General features: G+C 53.0%; 1 protein-coding gene across 2 annotated transcripts; it reads right to left on the bottom strand.

Moving 5' to 3' along the window:
- Nucleotides 1-6: 6 nt before the first annotated feature.
- Nucleotides 7-5,725, bottom strand: CORO1A (coronin 1A). 2 transcript variants are annotated; one of them, XM_032328692.1, is made up of 11 exons: nt 5,410-5,558; nt 3,630-3,828; nt 2,365-2,487; nt 2,132-2,261; nt 1,856-2,040; nt 1,579-1,698; nt 1,256-1,360; nt 993-1,138; nt 820-877; nt 494-709; nt 7-229 (listed from the first exon to the last, which is right to left on the bottom strand). In XM_032328692.1, exons 2-11 carry the CDS (start codon nt 3,825-3,827, stop codon nt 125-127), a joined length of 1,386 nt encoding a protein of 461 aa, XP_032184583.1. In that variant the 5' UTR covers nt 3,828; nt 5,410-5,558; the 3' UTR covers nt 7-124. The 2 variants fall into 2 exon arrangements, with proteins under 2 accessions (XP_032184583.1, XP_032184584.1); XM_032328693.1 differs by lacking the exon at nt 3,630-3,828 and having other exon boundaries at nt 5,410-5,725.
- Between the last annotated feature and the right edge of the window lie 11,652 nt (nt 5,726-17,377).

Here is a 17,377-nt window from a genome sequence, read left to right as displayed (position 1 = left end):
CAGAGATACCAGAAAATAAAGCCATTTTATTATTATTTTTTTATCTGCCATCGCGGCCTGAGGAGAAGGGCGTGAATGGAGGGAGGCCAGGGGTGCCAGGCCCCGGCTGAGGCCGTCGGGTCCTCTACTTGGCCTGGACCGTCTCCTCCAGCCTATCCAAGCGCTGCTGTAGCTCCTGCACCGTGGCCTGGAGCTTCTTCATCTCCTCCTCCAGCCGGGCTACGGTGTCCTGGGGTATGTCGTGCTGCATCAGTCCTAGCTCTGTCACAGGCTCCCCCTCATCCGGCCATTCCCCCCCGCCCTCCCAAGAGCTCCGGGGCCAGCCTGTCTCTCCGCAGCTCCCTGGGCGGCTGCAGGCCAAGAAACTGAAACCTGTTCTCTGAGGCCTGAGAACGACCTGCTCTCGGCCCCCAGAGGGTCAGCCTCCTACTGGGACAAGGACCCCATCAGTAGCAGCCCCTGCCCAACTCCCAGATTCACATCTGCTTCTCACCGAGCTGGGGGTCCCACTGGCCTCTAGAGCTGTCTTCCTGCGCCCAGTGTCCAGGCCCCGGTTGACCCTCAGCTCCCGGCTCTTTGGAGGCACGTAGCCGTCCTTGAGGGAAATGAGGAGGGGTCCAGCATCCCGGCCGCCCAGCCACTCCTCAGCCGTGAGGGCAGCATCGGGCCCTGCGGTGGGTGGGTAAAGGTCCTCCTGGAACAGGTCCGACTGTGGGCAAGGCCAGGGCTGGTTAAGAGAGTGCTTGGGCCTCACCACCACCCTGCAACTGTGTGAGGTCCGTGCCTGGCCCAGCCCAGGAAGGGACATGGGAGCATCACCTTTCTAGGCACTGTCATGGCGATGGGCTCACACCGCCGCTCGTGCAGCTTGTAGAATCTGTGGAAATAAGGAGGTGAGCAGCGACCACCGCAGGGCTGGGCTGGAACCGAAGGTCCCCATGGGGTCCAAACAGCCCAGGGTGCGTGCTCAGGTCAGGGTCAGGGTCAGTCACCTGGCAATCTCACACTTGTTCACCTCCAGGCCACGTTTGGGCATGTAGCCCATGCCCCGCTGGGACTCCTTGGAACTGAACATGGAGAGATAGTGCAGGAACGGGGCCTCGGAAGTGATCTCGAAGTACCGGATAGAGCTGTCCCCCTGCAGGAGGCGGGTGCGAGGGCAGGGGTCAACACCGCGGAGTCCTCTCTCCTGGCCTTTCCAAGTCCCGCCCATCCCCCCACCTCCTGCCCATGAGCCCCGGCCTGACGGGGACACCTTGCCACAGAGGTAGACTATGTTGGTGTCGGGGTCGAAGAAGGGCAGCAGGACGCCGCTGCTGGTGTCCAGTTCCTGCAGGGACAGTGGCTCCTCCAGGTGCTTCTGCAGAGATGGGGGGGGGAGGGGGGAGGGGGGAGAAGGGGAGGCGGGGAACAATGAGCTGGGCCAAGTCGGGCCTGGAAGGAGCCCTGGGCAGGGACTCGGGGTGGAGACCCCATCCCACAGAAGGTAAACTGAGGCTCCGTATGATCCCGCAAGTGGCAGGGCAGGGACGAAGCCTCCCGCGGAGCGCGATCGCCGCTCCCCCGCCCGGCGCTCACCGTGTCCCACAGCGCCACCTGCCGCTCACTCATGCGGCTGAAGCCCGTGGTCAGGATCTTTCCATCGGATACGAAGACTGCGCGCACAGGCCGGGTCCCCTCATGGGGACGGTCCTTCTCCTGCAGGAAAAGGCAGGTGGTCAGTCAAGTGCCCACACACACATCCTAAGCACCAGACTCCAGCTGAGGGCGAGAGAGGGCAGCATCGGGGGACCTGGCTGATGGTGTAGGAGGGTGAAGGTCCTAGGGTCAAGGGTCCCAACTCAGGGCAACTCACAGCAACCACAGTGCCTTTGCGCGGCTCGATGATGCGCACTCGCTTGTCCCGGCAGGAGGTGCAAATGAGGGCGCCGTCTCGGCTCCAGTCCACGCTGTAGATGGTGTCCGGGTGCACGTCGGAGCCCAGCGTCAGCACAGCTGCCCCAGTGCCCACGTCCCACACCAGGATCACGTTGTCACAACCTGGGTGATCACATCCCCCGTGTTGGAAAGCCAAGAGCCTCCCTCCCCTGCTGTCAGGCCACCGGCCTGCCCCCTCCTTCCCGCCAGGCACCTGCACTGAGCAGCACGTTCTGGGCCGTGGGGTGCCAGACCACGATGCCCACGCGCTTGGTGTGGCCCTCCAGGGTGACGACGGGCTCCCGCAGGGGCAGTGTCAGGCCCCCATCAGGGATCTCCCACACCTGCAGAGAAGAGGCCAGTGAGACGGGGGCTCCAAAGGTCAGATCCAGGGCTCGAGCCCCCCCCCCCCCAGCCCTTGTGTGCACCGCCCCCCCCACCGCTCACCATGACTGTGCAATCCTCGGAGCCGCTGGCAATGACGTTATCATTGTGTGGGCACCAGGCGATGTCCAGCACTGGGGCTGTGTGGCCGCAGACCATGGGTACGTTCTTGTCCACACGTCCAGTCTAGGGAGTACAGCAGGGCCTCTGAGGGAGGGACTTCTGCTCTCCAAACCTGATCCAGCCTCCCCACGCCCCTCAGAGAGGCCCAGAGATGAAGGCAGCGGGGTCCCTGGGACGTGGAAACAGGGCCTAGGGCAGGAGGGTTTGTCCTCAGCCTCAGTCCCAGAGATGTCTCAGAAGGGCTGGCCCCAAGTAATACAGGATGGGGGTGTGGGCCTGGGTACCAGCGGCCACACTGGGCCCTGGGCCCGCCTTACTGTCCGACCCTGGCCAAGGTCCTAACATCTCTGCGGGCTCCTTTCTCACCAGTGCCCTGAGGGCTGGCCCTCCCACCCCAGCTTCCCCGAGGGAGGCTTTCAGCGCTGGGCCAGGGAGGTTGTAGTAAGGTTAGGGTTCCCCAGGGAAATGTGGGGATGGGGAGGGGTGCTTCCAACAGGATAGGGAACGGGGAAGTCTGTCCTAACTGGCCCCAGGCAGGAGCAGAGGTTTGGAAATGGCTGCTTCCGGGGACAGCCGCTGCTGCACGGTTTCCGGTGTGAAGAGCGGGCCCAGCTCTAGCCCCACAACCACTTCCTCTTCTCTTGGCTTCCATCGGCCCTTTTAAGGTAACAACTTAGGGCCCATCTCCCCTTCCTGTCTCACCCCCCAAGAGCACAGGAGTATGCTGCGGGTGGGGGTCAGCAGAGGGGAAGGCAGGGCGAGCAGGAGCACAGGGAAGGTGGGGAGGGCCTTTCACATCCTCCCTGGCCCCAGCCGGGGGGCCAGAGCTGGCCTGGGCTGGGGTTGGGTGGGGGGTGCTCAGACAGGCCCAGGCCCGGGGCCCCTCCCACCCTGGGAGCACGACTGGGTCTGCCCTGACCCCATGGAGCCCTCTCTGTGCTCCGGATGGGAGAAGGCCCGGGTCTGCAGGCCTTGCCTTGTGACCTTTCTGGTGTCACCTGAGCTTCAGTTTCCACGCGACCACTGCACGTAGGAGCTGGAGGAGGCTGAAGGCTCATGTGGCCCAGCTCAGTTTTACAGCCGACAACGCTGCAGCCCAAGAAGGCTTGGTGACAGTCACCCAATCAGGACCCCCGCGGGGCCACTGGAGGACCAGAGGCCCCCTCAAAGGGAATACCACTGCCCCAAGGGCTCCAAGGGCTCACCTTGCCCAGGGGCAGCACGAGGAAGGCCCCTCCCCCACTGGCCTCGCAGATCAGGGCCACAAACTTGGGGTTGACGGCACAGAAGCCACTGTCCCAGGTGGTCTGGGAGACGCGCACGTCCTCATAGCACTGGTCGGCCTTGGCGGGCTGTCCAAACACATGGCGGAACTTGCTGGAGCGGACCACCTGGCGGCTCATCCTGGGGGGACGCATGGGTTTGAGGGTTTTTCAGGTTGACTCTGGCCTTAGAGTGCCCCCTGTGTCCCCCAGGACACCCCTCAGCTGGTGTTTAAGGTCTCAGTGAACTTCCCCGGCATCAGCTCCCTGGGCTCCCTGCCCCCTTCCCCGCAAGCTGCCATCCTGTCTCCCTCTTGCTTGCGGTCGTCACTCCTTCCCGCTCCTGGCTAGCCCGCAAGGCCTGCCTTCTCTGCCCGCGCCAGGGCCTCATGTCTGTACCCTCAGCCACTCTGGCCGAGCCCGATGTGGGGGAGCGCCAATGGCTGCTCTGTGGTCTTCTGCCAGACTTCGCCCGTCCTCTCCAATGGCTCCCACTGCCACCCTCTGGGGGCTTGGGTGGGGACAGCCTGGAGGGTGGGTTCTTTCAGTCACAGCAGCCACACTCCACGCCCCCCACACCCACACGGGGAGCTTCCTGAGGGCCTGGGCAGGGCTGGCCTCCCTCCCCTCCTGGCTCAGGGCTGGGCATCCAGAGGGAAGCAGCATGTGGGCCTGTCCAGGAGGCAGGTCTCTGGCCCCCAGAAACAGGCAGATGGCTTGGGTCCCACTTTCTCCTCCTCACACCTCTGCCTCTCGAGTCTGCCGAAGCAGGTGCCCTTGAGTGCCATCTCCCCCTGCTCGGGAACCATGCATGGGAGGGGGGAGGCGGCACTGACTTCTCAGAGGCCTAGCGAAGATGGTTTCCCCAGCCTGGCTGCGGGGAGAGCCTGGCTGGGGAAGAGCAAGTGAGGTGGGGGGGTTGCCTCTGGCCCCCCAGGCTCCGGCCCCCCCTCCTGACTCCCAAGAGCATCCCCTTCTTGTGCCAGCTAGGGGCCATGCCACCTGCTCAGAGGGCACCTCCCAGACCCCACCTTCCCAGCTTCAGCCTTTCTCACGGGGCGCCCCGCTGCCCCCGCCTGCCCCGTGAGGCTCCGGGTCCACCTGCCAGAAAGCAGGCGAGAAGCATGTGTGAGGAGAAGCAGTGCAGGGGCGAGGGGATGGGTCCCCAGTGAGAAACCTGGGCCCGCGGAGAGGGGAGCCCCAAAGCCGAGGCTGGGGGACAGGAAGCCATCGCGCCACCCTGCCTCCTCCCCCACCGCAGGTACCAGGCTCAGAAACCACGGAAAGGGGAACTTGGTCTTTTCTTGTTTTGCTCTCAACCCCTTCCTGTCTCTCCAAGCGCAGGGCAGCTGCGCGGCTCACCCCACCCCACCCTGCCCCCTCCCCCACCCCATCCCCACCCCCACCCCCACCCCCGACGCCGTTCTGGCGCAAGCCAGCCCCCCCACCCCCGGGCTCCCCCACCTCCATCTTGGCTGCGGTGGTCCCTCACCCTGGCCTGTGCACGGAGCCCTGGGACACGCAGATGGACCCTCCCACGCACACTCCCCGCCCCCCCCCCGGCGAGTCCCCTGCACGCGCGGCGCGGACGGCTCTGTCCCCTCTCCCAGCGGCGCGCTGACAGCCCGTCCGCCCCCACGGCCGGCTCCGCCGAGCTCACGCCTGCCCCACAGGTGGCCCAGGGCAGTGATGCCCGGTCCCTGGCCCGGCGACCCAGGCTTACCTGCTGCTGAGAGATGGGGGACCCCCCAAATGGAGGAGGGCGCGGAGGAGGAGGAGGAGGAAGGAGCTGGCGGAGCCGGACACGGCCCGCTGAGGATGCTCTTGTCAAGACAATGAATGAGAAGCGGCGTCTGCCCGCCTCCTTAGCGGCGGCAGCGCCCCTTTGGGCGGAGCTCGCCAAGGCGCTCGCCCTCGTCCGCGCGGAGGCCCCGCCCCCGCCCCTCCCCCCCGGCCCGCGGCCGCCCCGCCCTCCGCCCCGCTCGGCCGCGCCCGCCACCTCCGAGCCCAGGCGGACGCTGCCGGCCAGTCGCCGACCATCTAATGGGCACTTCTGTCAGGTCAAAATGCAAAAATACCCTGTTCCTCCCTCCTCAGTCCGCCCCCAGCCCGCTCACCGGACCGTCCCCGGCACTCGCAGGAACGCCCACCCCCACTGAAAGCTGCTCTGCCTCCCGCCCCACACCCCGGACCAGGGCGGTAGGTCAGGGCCAGGCTCCTGACCCTGAAGGGCTCTCAGCCTCCTGAAGGGACAGGAGCCGAAGGACGACCCCAAGGATGACCCCAAGGATGCGGAGCAGAGGAGGAAGCCGGACTCCAGACTCAGCAGGGAGGAGGGCTCCACTGTCACCCTTGGGTTTGACGATGGCGTCGGGGGCGGCGATGCAGAAGCAAGAGAGGCGAACCCCAGAATCAGATTCCTTCCCAAGTTGGGCTCCTGGCGGTCACACCACCGACTGACCCCGGGCAGGCTACTTAACCTCCTTCAGCCTCAGTTTCTCTCTCTGTAAGAGTCATACTTAGCTCAAGAGGCTATGGGGAAAGCAAAGCTTGACGCACCTCGTCTGGAGTGCAGCAAGTGCATATGGACTATTACTACTGTTACCATTTACCGGGGGTTTGGGCTGGACCCCAGAAGGGGAAGGGCGTCAATGGACACCACCAAAGGAGGCCTTGTGGGCTGCCACCGCTGACTGGCTGCATGGTCTTGGCCATGAAGTCTAACCTCTCTGAACCTCAGGCTCGTCATCTGTAAATGGGGGATCAATACGGCCTGTCCTGCCCTCTTCGCCAAGTGATAAGGCTCAAATGAGACCACGCGTGTAAAAGCGTCCTGCACAATTCCATCGCAGCCACCTGCGGGCCGCGGTGTTCCTCACAGCCCACCGCAGGACCGGATTGGACTGGACAGGGATGGATAGTACCCACTGGAAGTGGTGGCATTTACTGCACGCCAGACAGTGTGCAGGGCACTGTGTCAGCTGTGAATATGTCCCGCCCCTTTAGTCCGTGCAACACCTCTCGGGTGCAGATACCCCCTCCATTGTGCAAAGGAAACCGGCACACACTGCCTTCCATCTCCGAGCGCCTCCTTGCCCAGCAGAGGAGGAGTACATTGGTGAGAGACCTGAAAACCATGGCCCAGAAGCAAGAGCTGGACAGCTGTGCAGAGGGCCGAGCCGGGAAGCACAGAGGCTGCTTTCACATCCCAGTGTGGGGTGGGGCGGATGGGTATGGGGCCACCACAGAGGCCAGTGGGACGCCAGTGGTGAAAGTTATGTTTCGGCTTCTCTGCAAGCTGATGTCTGGAGAACACAAAGCTAAGCGTCCGTTGGGTGGTGAGGGCCCTGACCCAAGGCTCCTCTTGTGTCTAAGAAGGGGCTGACTGCTCCCGATGAGGGGTGTTGGGACAGGGGACCTGTTGGGTGCTGCTGGCCCAGCCTCTTACCAGACCATCTTTACTGGTGGCCGCATCTGGATTTTCCTTGGGGGGACCAATCTTCCCTCACTGGCAGTCCCTGAAGTTCAAGAGCAGATCCAAAGTGGGCACAGGGCCACAGCTCCCCAGTCAAAGCAATCTTTTCTGCTTGGTTCAGGGGCAGGCACTTGACTCAAGGCTATGTAACCGGAAGCTGATTCGTTGGAGCTGCTAGGAAAAAGAGCCCTCTTTCCACTGGGGGTTAGTAAGCTGATAGGCTATAAGGTCAGCACTAGCAGTGACTATTTTGTCACCACATAGGAAAAGTTGGCTGGAATCAGCCTACACAGACAACTGCAGAATCAAGATAGGAAGACTGCCATATTCTTGACATCCTTTGAGTATCTGGATCAAGCCGTTCCTGAACCCTTTAACCTTTCTGTCACATAAGACATAGGTTCTTTTTTCCACATATGCCAATAAGTTTGAGTTGGATTTCTGGAGCTTACAACTGAAAAAGTTGTAAAGGATGGGGACATCCGTTATGGGGAGAGACAGGACCACCCTCGAGAGGCTGTAGGGCCTGATGGAGTCAGAGAAGCCCAGAGAACTACAGCTTCACCATGTCCTGCTGCCCTGGCAAAGTGAGATTTCCTCACCTGTAAACCATGCACAGCATCGGTCACTCTCTAGAATGTGTACCCATCCCCCAGCTTCATAATTGAAATATTATGTTCTTTAATATAATCTTATAATTTTCTCTGTAAAGGTCTTATGTACCATTAGATCCCCCCCATTGGCATATTATGGTTTTGTGGCTATTTTGAATGGATTCTTCTTCTTTTAGTTGTGACCTTGTTTTCTTTCCTTCTAAAATCACCTTTATTTCCAATAAAATACGTCTTTCTTTCCATACAATAACACACACTCATTTTAAGTGCATGGCTCCATTAGTCTGACAACTGTAATAAGCACCATAATCAAGATATGAAATATTTCCAACTCCCCTCAAAGTTACCTCATGCCCATCTACAACCCAATCCTTATCCTTAGCCCCAGGCAACCTCTGATCTGCTTTTTGTCAGTATAGAATTTTCCGTACAAATGAAATCATAGAGTATGTGTCTGGCTTTTTTCATGAAGCATGTTTTGAGATTCATCCATGCTATTGTATGTCAGATAAGGACTTTTATTTTACACAATACCCTTATGTAATACATAATTACACCAAAAAAGTTAGTAATAATTTCTTATGTTTGACTTCACATGATTACCACCCCAAAAGGACTCAGCAGTCAATCTTAACATCACTAAAATCACTAGGACGACCATTCTGTACCTCCTATAAAACGATGCAATAAACTTGTAGTAGCACCTTTCCAGTATCCTTGTCAAAATCATCATTATAATCATCACCAGCATCCTAAATATAATCAAGCCTCCAGCTAGATTAGTTTGGGCGAGATAAGGGGGATGGAAGAACAGGTTAAACAACACCATGAAGAAGTAGTTATGTAAATCTAGAATGCGAACATGTGTGAATCTAGAAATGCGGGAAAATTTTATAAGACAAATTACCCAGTTTCAATAAATAAATGGCGCTAAAAGAAAAAAGAGGAGGGGCGCCTGGGTGGCTCAGTAGGTTGGGCTGCTGCCTTCAGCTCGGGTTGTGATCTCAGGGTCCTGGAATCGAGTCCCGCGTTGGGCTCTCTGCTCAGCAGGGAGCCTGCTTCCCTCTCTCTCTCTCTCTCTCTCTCTGCCTGCCTCTCTATCTACTTGTGATCTCTCTCTGTCAAATAAATAAATAAAATCTTAAAAAAAAAAAAGGAGGAAAAACAGTAAAAGAGTTTGAAAAAATATCAATCAGGGCATCTGGGTGGCTCAGTCAGTTGAGCATCTGTCTTCAGCTCAAGTCATGATTCCAGGGTCCCAGGATCAAGCCCCACGTGGGGCTCCCTGCTCTGTGGGTAGCCTGCTTCCTCTTCTCCCTCTGCTGCTCCCCTTGCTTATTCTCTCTCCCCCTTCCTCGCTCTCTCCCTCTGTCAAATAAATAAAATAAAATCGTTTTATCAATCAATCATCTGTCATATTGGGGTTTTCCTTGGATCCTGATCCAAACAAATCAACTGTAAAAGTAGATTTCTAAAATTAGTTTCTGTTGCTTACAACCAAGAATCTTTTTTTTTTTTTTAAGATTTTATTTATTTGTCAGAGAGAGAGAACACAAGCAGGGGGAGTGGCAGAGAGAGAGGAGCAGACTCTCTGCTGAGCAAGGAGCCTGATGCGGGACTCGATCCCAAGACCCCAGGATCATGACCTGAGCGGAAGGCAGAGGCTTAACCAACTGAGCCCCCCAGGTGTCCCTAAAACCAAGAGTCCTGACTGCTCCAGGCAGCACCAGGTCCTCAGTGCAGCACTAATATTCCATCCCTGGGGTCTCAGGAGCCCTGTGAGCTATTTTACTGTCCCTCTTTTCCAGATGATGAAATCGAGGCTTGGAGGACATAAATGACCTACCCAGGGTCACAAAAACTGGGATTCAGATACAAATCTACCTGACTCTGGAACCCAGGAGTCCATTCAACCTGTCCAGGCCACTGCTCAGAGCAGATGGGTTTACAAACTAGAGTGCGGTCAGGGCGGCAAGCTAGGAACGAAGCATGGTGGACACGCCACGGGTGGCATAATGGATGAGAGACGTCACATTAAAACTGGGTCATGAATGAAAGTTTGCCAAGCAGAGAACAGGTGGCGCGGGGAACCAACTCCAGGAAGGCAAGACAGAGATGAGAACATTTTAGGAAACGGTGAGCTCTTTGCCATGGCCAGAGCCTCAGGCGCCTGGGGTAAAGGGGAAGGTGGTTCAGTTGGCAGGTCAGCAAGAAGGATCTCTTCTCAAGGAGTCTGCTCCTAAGACAAGGAGAAGGGCACACCAGTCTCCAAGCAAAGAAGTGAGGGGTCTCAGGTGTGAGAAGTGAGGCTCCCAGGCCTCCTCCCAGCTGGCCCTCTCGCTGCCTGCAGGCTCAGCCCTGACCCACATTCGAGAAGCGGTCCTGGCAGGAAGCGTATAAAGATGCCGTTTCCACAGGCTCGGGCCTAAGCCAACCTTGCCAGACGCTCTGGCTGGCCGTCTGCTCAGGCCGCCTTCCTCACATTGGTAAGATGATCATCACTCCTGTTTTATGGAGAAAAGAGGTGAGAACTCTTTCAGTCCCTCCGCTTCCACAGGCAACAGCACCTCCAGTCTCTATAAAAAGCCACAGACTGTAATCACGGAGATGTCCTCCTTGGGCCCTGGGCTGGCTCCTCCTTCTCGGGACACATCCCACTTCCTCAGTGACCTCCCGCTGTCCCTCACCCCTTTTCCCCTGCACTGCCAAGTTCTACTCGCCACAGACCCCCTCTCCCGGGTGTGTACAAACACGTTTAAATGCCCTGTGTCTTTGGGGGAGCCTCTCCCCACTTGGCAGCCCCAAACCACTTCCCTAGCTCACTCTTGCCCTTTGCCATCAGGTCTCTTGAAAGCGCTGTTGACACTCACTGCTCTCACTTCCACATCTCTCACTTACTCCTCCAGCGACGGAGTCTGGCTCTGGTTCCCACCATCAGACACGGACTTGCCCTCACCAAGGCCACCGATAACCTCCTGGTCATGAAATCAAGCGTGTGGGTGGCCACCTGATGCTCCTGACTTCCCCTCCCTCTGGAACCTGCCCTTGGCATGCCTCTCCTCCTCTGCAGCTTTCTCTCCCCACCTCCCCCCCACCCCCGCAGAGCAGCTCCCTTTGCTTAGCTTGCAAGGTGCTCCCAGGACTCCCCTTTTTCTCCTGGCTCTCAAACGCCCCCCACACTACCTCATCCATGGCTATAGCTTCAACTACAAACTTGGACAACCCCACCACCACCTGTCTCTGTGGCCCAAGCCTGCCTCCTGGGCTCCCTAGTGCTGACTGCCAGCTGGAGGGCTCAACTTGTATATCAGGGAGGGACTCCCAGAAGAAGTAGTCTTGACCTTAAATCTCTCCCTTTCCCTCTGTGCCCAGACCCCCACCTGAGTTGTGTTGATCGGACCATTGCACTCGTTCTCTGATGAGTGACCAGCCTCTCGTTCCTCTTGAAGAACATTTATGCCCTTGCGGATCATAATAAGCCTACCCTACAAAACCCTACCAAATCCTCAAGCAAAAAGGTCGAAACTCCCCAGGCATGTGTCCGAAGTCCTTCCTGATCTTCCCCTTCTGGCCTTGTTATTCACCATTACCCAACTCCACATGCTCCCTCATTCCTCTGGTCCAGAGGCCAGACCCTCAGAGGCCTACTTGGGGAGGAGAAGGGGGGGCTGGTCCATTCACCTGGTGCAGAGTGAACCACTCCAAAACTGGTGTTACGTGTGTGGATTAGTGTTAGACTCTCTCATCGTTCTAGGGTTTTGAGAGGGAGCGTGCCGAAAGAGAGCAGTCCAAGATGGTAAGCCAGGTGATGGACAAGGGTCCTTCTACCACATTCTACTGGTTAAGCTGTCATATGACCAGCCCAGATTCCAGGGGAGGAAAAATTGGCTCCTCCTTTTCATGTGGAAAGTTACAAAGAGTTTGCAGCCATCCTTACTGGACGCCAAGGACTGGGCAGGGAATATGAACGGTTGGTGTGGGCCAGGGGAGTTACAAAAGCGAGCAGACGGGCTGTGGCTGCGCGAGCCCTTTGTCACCACTCAGAAATGGGGGCTCTGTGAAGCGAAGCCTGATTTTTCAAGACACGTTAGAAATAGGGATTTTTAAATGAAAGCTCCAGATCTTTCAATGTTGGCAGCTAATTCAAAACTGTCTAAAAATGTTATATGAGCAAAAACTAAATATGTCTTTGGTTTGGATGTGATTTTTCTGGCCAACAATTTTTGGACTCTATTCTTTGCCCTTGGCATAGGCCTGAAATCTCTTACTCTGTGTTCATTTCCAAAGCTCTCATGTACCCTATTTATTCATTAAGACTCGGGTCAAGACTCCCTTCTCTGGGACCCCTTCCCTTACACCCCCTCCCCCACACAGCCGCTCCCAGAGTGGTTTCTTTTCTCCCCAGTGCTAGTGACCCCTGGTGCATTCCTCTAACGTGGGAATTCACACACTGGATAACAATTGTTCGCAGCCCAGACTCTTCCACCAGACTGCATTTTATTTCCCCAGTGCTGGGCCCAACATTCAATAAACAAAAATCCTTCTTTCTTTCCTAACACTGCTAACCCACCACCAACTCACATACACTCTTCCTTCCTCATGTTCTTTCCTGGCCGGTCCATCCTCTCTCACCCCCTCCTCACTTCTGCCCAGAATGATTCCAAGAGTCTGCTAGCAAGTCTCCCCAGTTCCAATCTCCTCCGTTACCCCCAACCCCTGTCCCTTAGCCAGACTCCTTTTTCCTAACCGCATTTCAAGATTCCTCCTTTATTCTTCAGAATAGAATCCACTCCAGGGACTGGTTAGTAGATCTGGGTTTTGTGCCTGTCCATTATGACTGGTCCGGGAGTGGAAGTTGCACCAGTCAACGTCAGCCTTGGGTCTTTTTCTGGAATCATTTCTGTCACTAGGTGAGAATGAGGCCACCAAAGGAAAACCAAATGGGAGTGAGGAGTGGGGAAAGTAGAAGATACAGATTGATGTGATGACCTAGCTGAGCCCCTCGATCGCACTGTGCCTGAAGACAAATACATTCCAGGCTTAGCGGAAGTGATATGCACATCAAACGAAGGATACTCTACAAAGAAGGTTCCATTTTGATTTATTTTCAACATGCTGCATTTTTCAAAGAACCAGACCCACCATGGATCAACTTCCATTTTGAAACTAACAAGTCAAATTCACCACACGTTGAGTTCTGGGGAGAATGTTATCCCAGAGCCTTGTCAGCCTCAGGGAGGGTCTCTCCCAAGAGACACAAACCCCTCCTGCTGCCTCTCTTGGGAGCTCTTCAATAAAATCTTGGGACATTAACACCGGAAGAGACCTTTGTCCAGCTCCCGCTTTTTATGGGTGGTGAAACCAAGACCCAAGACCAGTGAGGCAGACAGAGTCTGAACAAAATTTTCCACCAACTAAAATCAGGGTGGAAGAAAGAGCAGTGGTTGGCAGGCAAAAACACGCCCTAAACTCCATGATTTAGGTAGATATAGTCACTGAATCACCTACATTCCTGATGCTATAGGAGTCTCATAGTACATAAATAACAGGGGAATGCGATTTTGTTGTTGTTGTTTTTATTTATTTATTTATTTGACAGAGTAAGAGAGACAGGGAGAGAGGGAACATAAGCAGGGGGAGTGGGAGAGGGAGAAGCAGGCTCTCCGCTGAGCAGGGAACCCAATGTGGGGCTCAATCCCAGGACCCTGAGATCTCGACCTGAGCTGAAGGCAGATGGTTAATGACTGAGCCACCCAGGTGCCCCGGGGTAATGAGATTTTGAATGGTAGTTATAAAAGTTGTTCTTATGTTGTTATCACAGTTGCAGAAAAGCATGTGTGTATTTTTCATTGCTTTTATATTGCCACACACACACACACACACACACACACACACACACACACACATACACACATTTGGTGCAATGCAAGCTGGTGCAGTCACTTTGGAAAACAGTAAGGAGGTTCCTCAAAAAGTTGAAAATAAAGCTACCCTATGACTCAGCAATCACACTACTGGGTATTTACCCTAAAGATACAAATGTAGTGATCCAAAGGGGTGCCTGCACCCCAATGTTTATAGCAACAATGTCCACAATAGCCAAACTATGGAAAGAGCCCAAATGTCCATCAACAGATGAATGGACAAAGAAGATGTGGTCCATATATACAATGGAGTATTATGCAGCCATCAAAAAACCCCAAATCTTGCCATTTGCAACGACATGGATAGAACTAGAGGGTATTATGCTGAATGAAACAAGTCAATTAGAAAAAGACAACTATCATATGATCTATTTGATATGAGGAATTTGAGAAACAAGACAGAGAATCATCGGGGAAGAGAGGGGGAAATGAAACAAGATGAAACCAGAGCGGGAAACAATCCATAAGAGACTCTTACCCTCAGGAAACAGACTGAGGGTTGCTGGAGGGGCGAGAGGTGGGAGGGACGGGGTGACCGGGGATGGACATTTGGGGGGGTCTGTGCTACGGTGAGGGCAGTGAGTTACGTAAGACTGATGATTCACAGACCTGTACCCCTGAAACAAATAATACATTATGTGTTAATTTAAAAATATATATATATACATACACATAAATACACACACACACAATTGCAGGACTATTTAAAAGCTAGAAAGAATCATCCCACTTGAAAATACTGAGGACTAAAGACTGAAGTAACCTCTAAAATCACCAATAAGTTGTAGCAGAGTCCAGTATCCAAGTTAATGATTTTCTTACCAAATGCCAGCTGTTTCTGGTGGGGCAGGTGACCAGTGTTGGTTTTCCCTGACCGTCATCTATTCTCAACTCTTGTAATAGGAACCAGAATTTCCTCTGGAAGTCTGTAGTGACACAATGATGGTTGCCTACCCAAACCTCCATTTTGCTCCAAATGACTAGTCTAATTCCATCACGGAAATCGTATTCCTTGTGCTAAAGACTGGTTCAGAAAGGATCATTTCTGTCTCAAACTGGCCAACGAGACCAGCAGAAGTCATGAGCGGTGGCTTCATGTAAAGGTTTCCTTGCTCACAAAAAGGATACATTAGTGACCCCTTCCTTCCTAAACTTGTTGTTATTCCTCTCTTTAATTATAGTCACTTTAGTAGGTATGAGATGGCATCTCATTGGGCTTTTCATGTGCATTTCCCTAATGACTAACGGTGTTGAGCACCTTCTCGTGTGTTTATTGGCCATCTGGAGATCTTCTCTGGGGCAATGTCTATTCAGATCCTTTGTCCACTCTCAACTGGGTTGTTTCTTACTGAATTGTAAGGTTTTTTAAAACATATTTTGGATAGAAGTCGTCATAAGATGCAAGATTGGCAGGTATTTTCTATTCTGTGGGTTGTTTTTTTCACTTTCTTATTGGTGTCCTTTGAACAACAGAAGTTTTCAATTTTGCTGAATTCCAATTTATCTATTTTTTTTCTTTTGTTTCTTGGGCTTCTGGTGATGTATCTAAGGAACCACTGCCACATGGAAGCCATGGAGACTTATCCCTATGTGTTTCTCCAAGAGTTTTATAGTTTCAGCTTTTACATGTAGGCTTTTGATCGATTTTGAGTTAATTTTTGTGTATGGTGTGAGGTAGGAAGTCCAAATTCACTCTTGCATGTGTGTTTACAGTTATGCTAGAACCTCTACTTTTCCTCCATTGAATTGTCTTGACATCCTTGTGAAAAGCCAACGGACCACAGATAGATGGATTTATTTCAAGACTATATTCTAGGGGTGCCTGGGTAGCTCAGTGGGTTAAAGCCTCTGCTTTCGACTCAGGTCATGATCCCAGAGTCCTGGGATGGAGCCCCACATCGAGCCCCACCCGGGCTCTCTGCTCGGCAGGGAGCCTACTTCCCCTTCTCTCTGCCTGCCTCTCTGTCAAATAAATAAATAAAATCTTAAAAAAAAAAAAAAGAAGACTCTGTATTCTATTCCATTGGCCCATGTGCCTATCCTTACGCCAGGACTACTCTTGTCTTGACTACTGTAACTTGGTAGTAACCCTTAAAATTGTGAGTCCTCAAAATTTTTCTTTTTCAAGATTATTTTGGCTAATCTGGGACCCCTGAGTTCCTATATGTATTTTAGAATACACTTGCCAATTTCTATTTTTAAAACCCACTGCGGGGGTAAGGGTGGGGTGCACCTGAATGTCTCAATTGGTTAAGCGACTACTTTTGGCTCAGGTCATGATCCTGGAGACCCAGGTTGGAGTCCCACATTGGAGGGGGGAAGGGTGGTCCCTGCTGAGCAGGGAGTCTGCTTCTCCTCTGACCCTCACCCCTCGTGTTCTATCTTTCTCTTTCTCTCTCTCAAATAAATAAATAAAATCTTTTTTTGAAAAGAAAAAGGGTTCTGGTAGGGCTTTTGTTTAATTTGTATGTCAATTTAACAACATATGTCTTCTGATCCATGAGCACAGAATGTCTTTCCATTTATTTGGATCTTCCTTAATATCTTTTAACAATTATTTGAAGTTTTCAGAGCATATGTTTTATATTTCTTTTGCTAAATTTATTCTCAATTATTATATTCTTTTTGGTGCTATTATAAATTAATGGTTTCCTTAATTTCCCTTTTGCATTATTCACTGCAAGTGACCATACCATACTTGATTTTTGCCTATTGACCTTCTGTCTTACAACTTTGCCGAACTCATTAATGAGTTCCAGTTTTTTTTCTTATTATGGTGAAAAATACATAATGGATCTACTGTCAACAATTTTAGGTATACAGTACAATCTTGTCAACAGTACAATCTTGTTGTGCTGTACAACAATCTCTCTCCATCTTGCACGACTGAAATCCTACACCCATTCAACAGTAACTCCCCATTTTCATCTCTCCTCCGCCCTTGGCAACCACCATTTTAATTTTCATTTCTACGAATTTGACTACTTTAGATACTGCATTTGGTGGAATCACGTGGTTTTGTCTTTTTGTGACTGGTTTGCTTCACTGGCTGCAATGCCCTCAAGGGCATGTTGTAGCATATGACAGGACTGTCTTTTTATGGCTGAATAATATTCCACTGTATGTACCTACCACGTTTCCTTTTTCCTTTCATCCATCAGTGGACACTCAGGTTGCTTCCATATCTTGGCTCTTGCAAATAATACTGCAAATGGACTTGGGTGTGCAAATTTCTCTTCGAGTTTCTGATTTAAATTCTTTTGGATAAGTATCCAGAAACTGGAGTGCTAGATAATTTGGCCTTTTTTTTTTTTTTAAGTAACTTTCACACTGTTTTCATAGTGGCTGCTCCATTTTACATTCCCCCCAACAGTGCACAAGGTTCTATTTTTTCTTCATCCTCACCAGCACTTATTATTTCCAGTGTCATTTTGTTTTTCATAATGACCATCCTAATGGGTATGAGATGATGCTTCACTGTAGTTTTGATCTGCATTTTCCTGATGATTAGTGATGTGGTTCTCATTTTTTTTTTTTAATTTATTTGACAGAGAGAGAAATCACAAGTAGGCGGAGAGTCAGGTAGAGAGAGAGAGAGAAGCAGGCTCCCGCTGAGCAAAGAACCCGATGCGGGGCTCGATCCCAGGACCCTGAGATCATGACCCGAGCCGAAGGCAG

Source organism: Mustela erminea, chromosome 20 (genome assembly GCF_009829155.1).
Source record: "Mustela erminea isolate mMusErm1 chromosome 20, mMusErm1.Pri, whole genome shotgun sequence".
In the NCBI taxonomy this organism is placed as follows: Eukaryota; Metazoa; Chordata; class Mammalia; order Carnivora; family Mustelidae; genus Mustela; species Mustela erminea.
The sequence above is the reverse complement of the archived record's forward strand: the minus strand, read 5'-3'. Positions and strand labels throughout refer to the sequence as shown.

What these genes read in the sequence shown, in the direction of transcription:
- CORO1A (XM_032328692.1), bottom strand. Translation starts at nt 3,827, where the DNA reads ATGAGCCGCCAGGTGGTCCGCTCCAGCAAGTTCCGCCATGTGTTTGGA. An exon ending in GAACGTGCTGCTCAGTGCAG is followed by an intron (nt 2,041 to 2,131) that starts GTGCCTGGCGGG and finishes GTGATCACCCAG; the next exon opens with GTTGTGACAACGTGATCCTG. An exon ending in CCAGTGGGACCCCCAGCTCG is followed by an intron (nt 230 to 493) that starts GTGAGAAGCAGA and finishes GACATACCCCAG; the next exon opens with GACACCGTAGCCCGGCTGGA.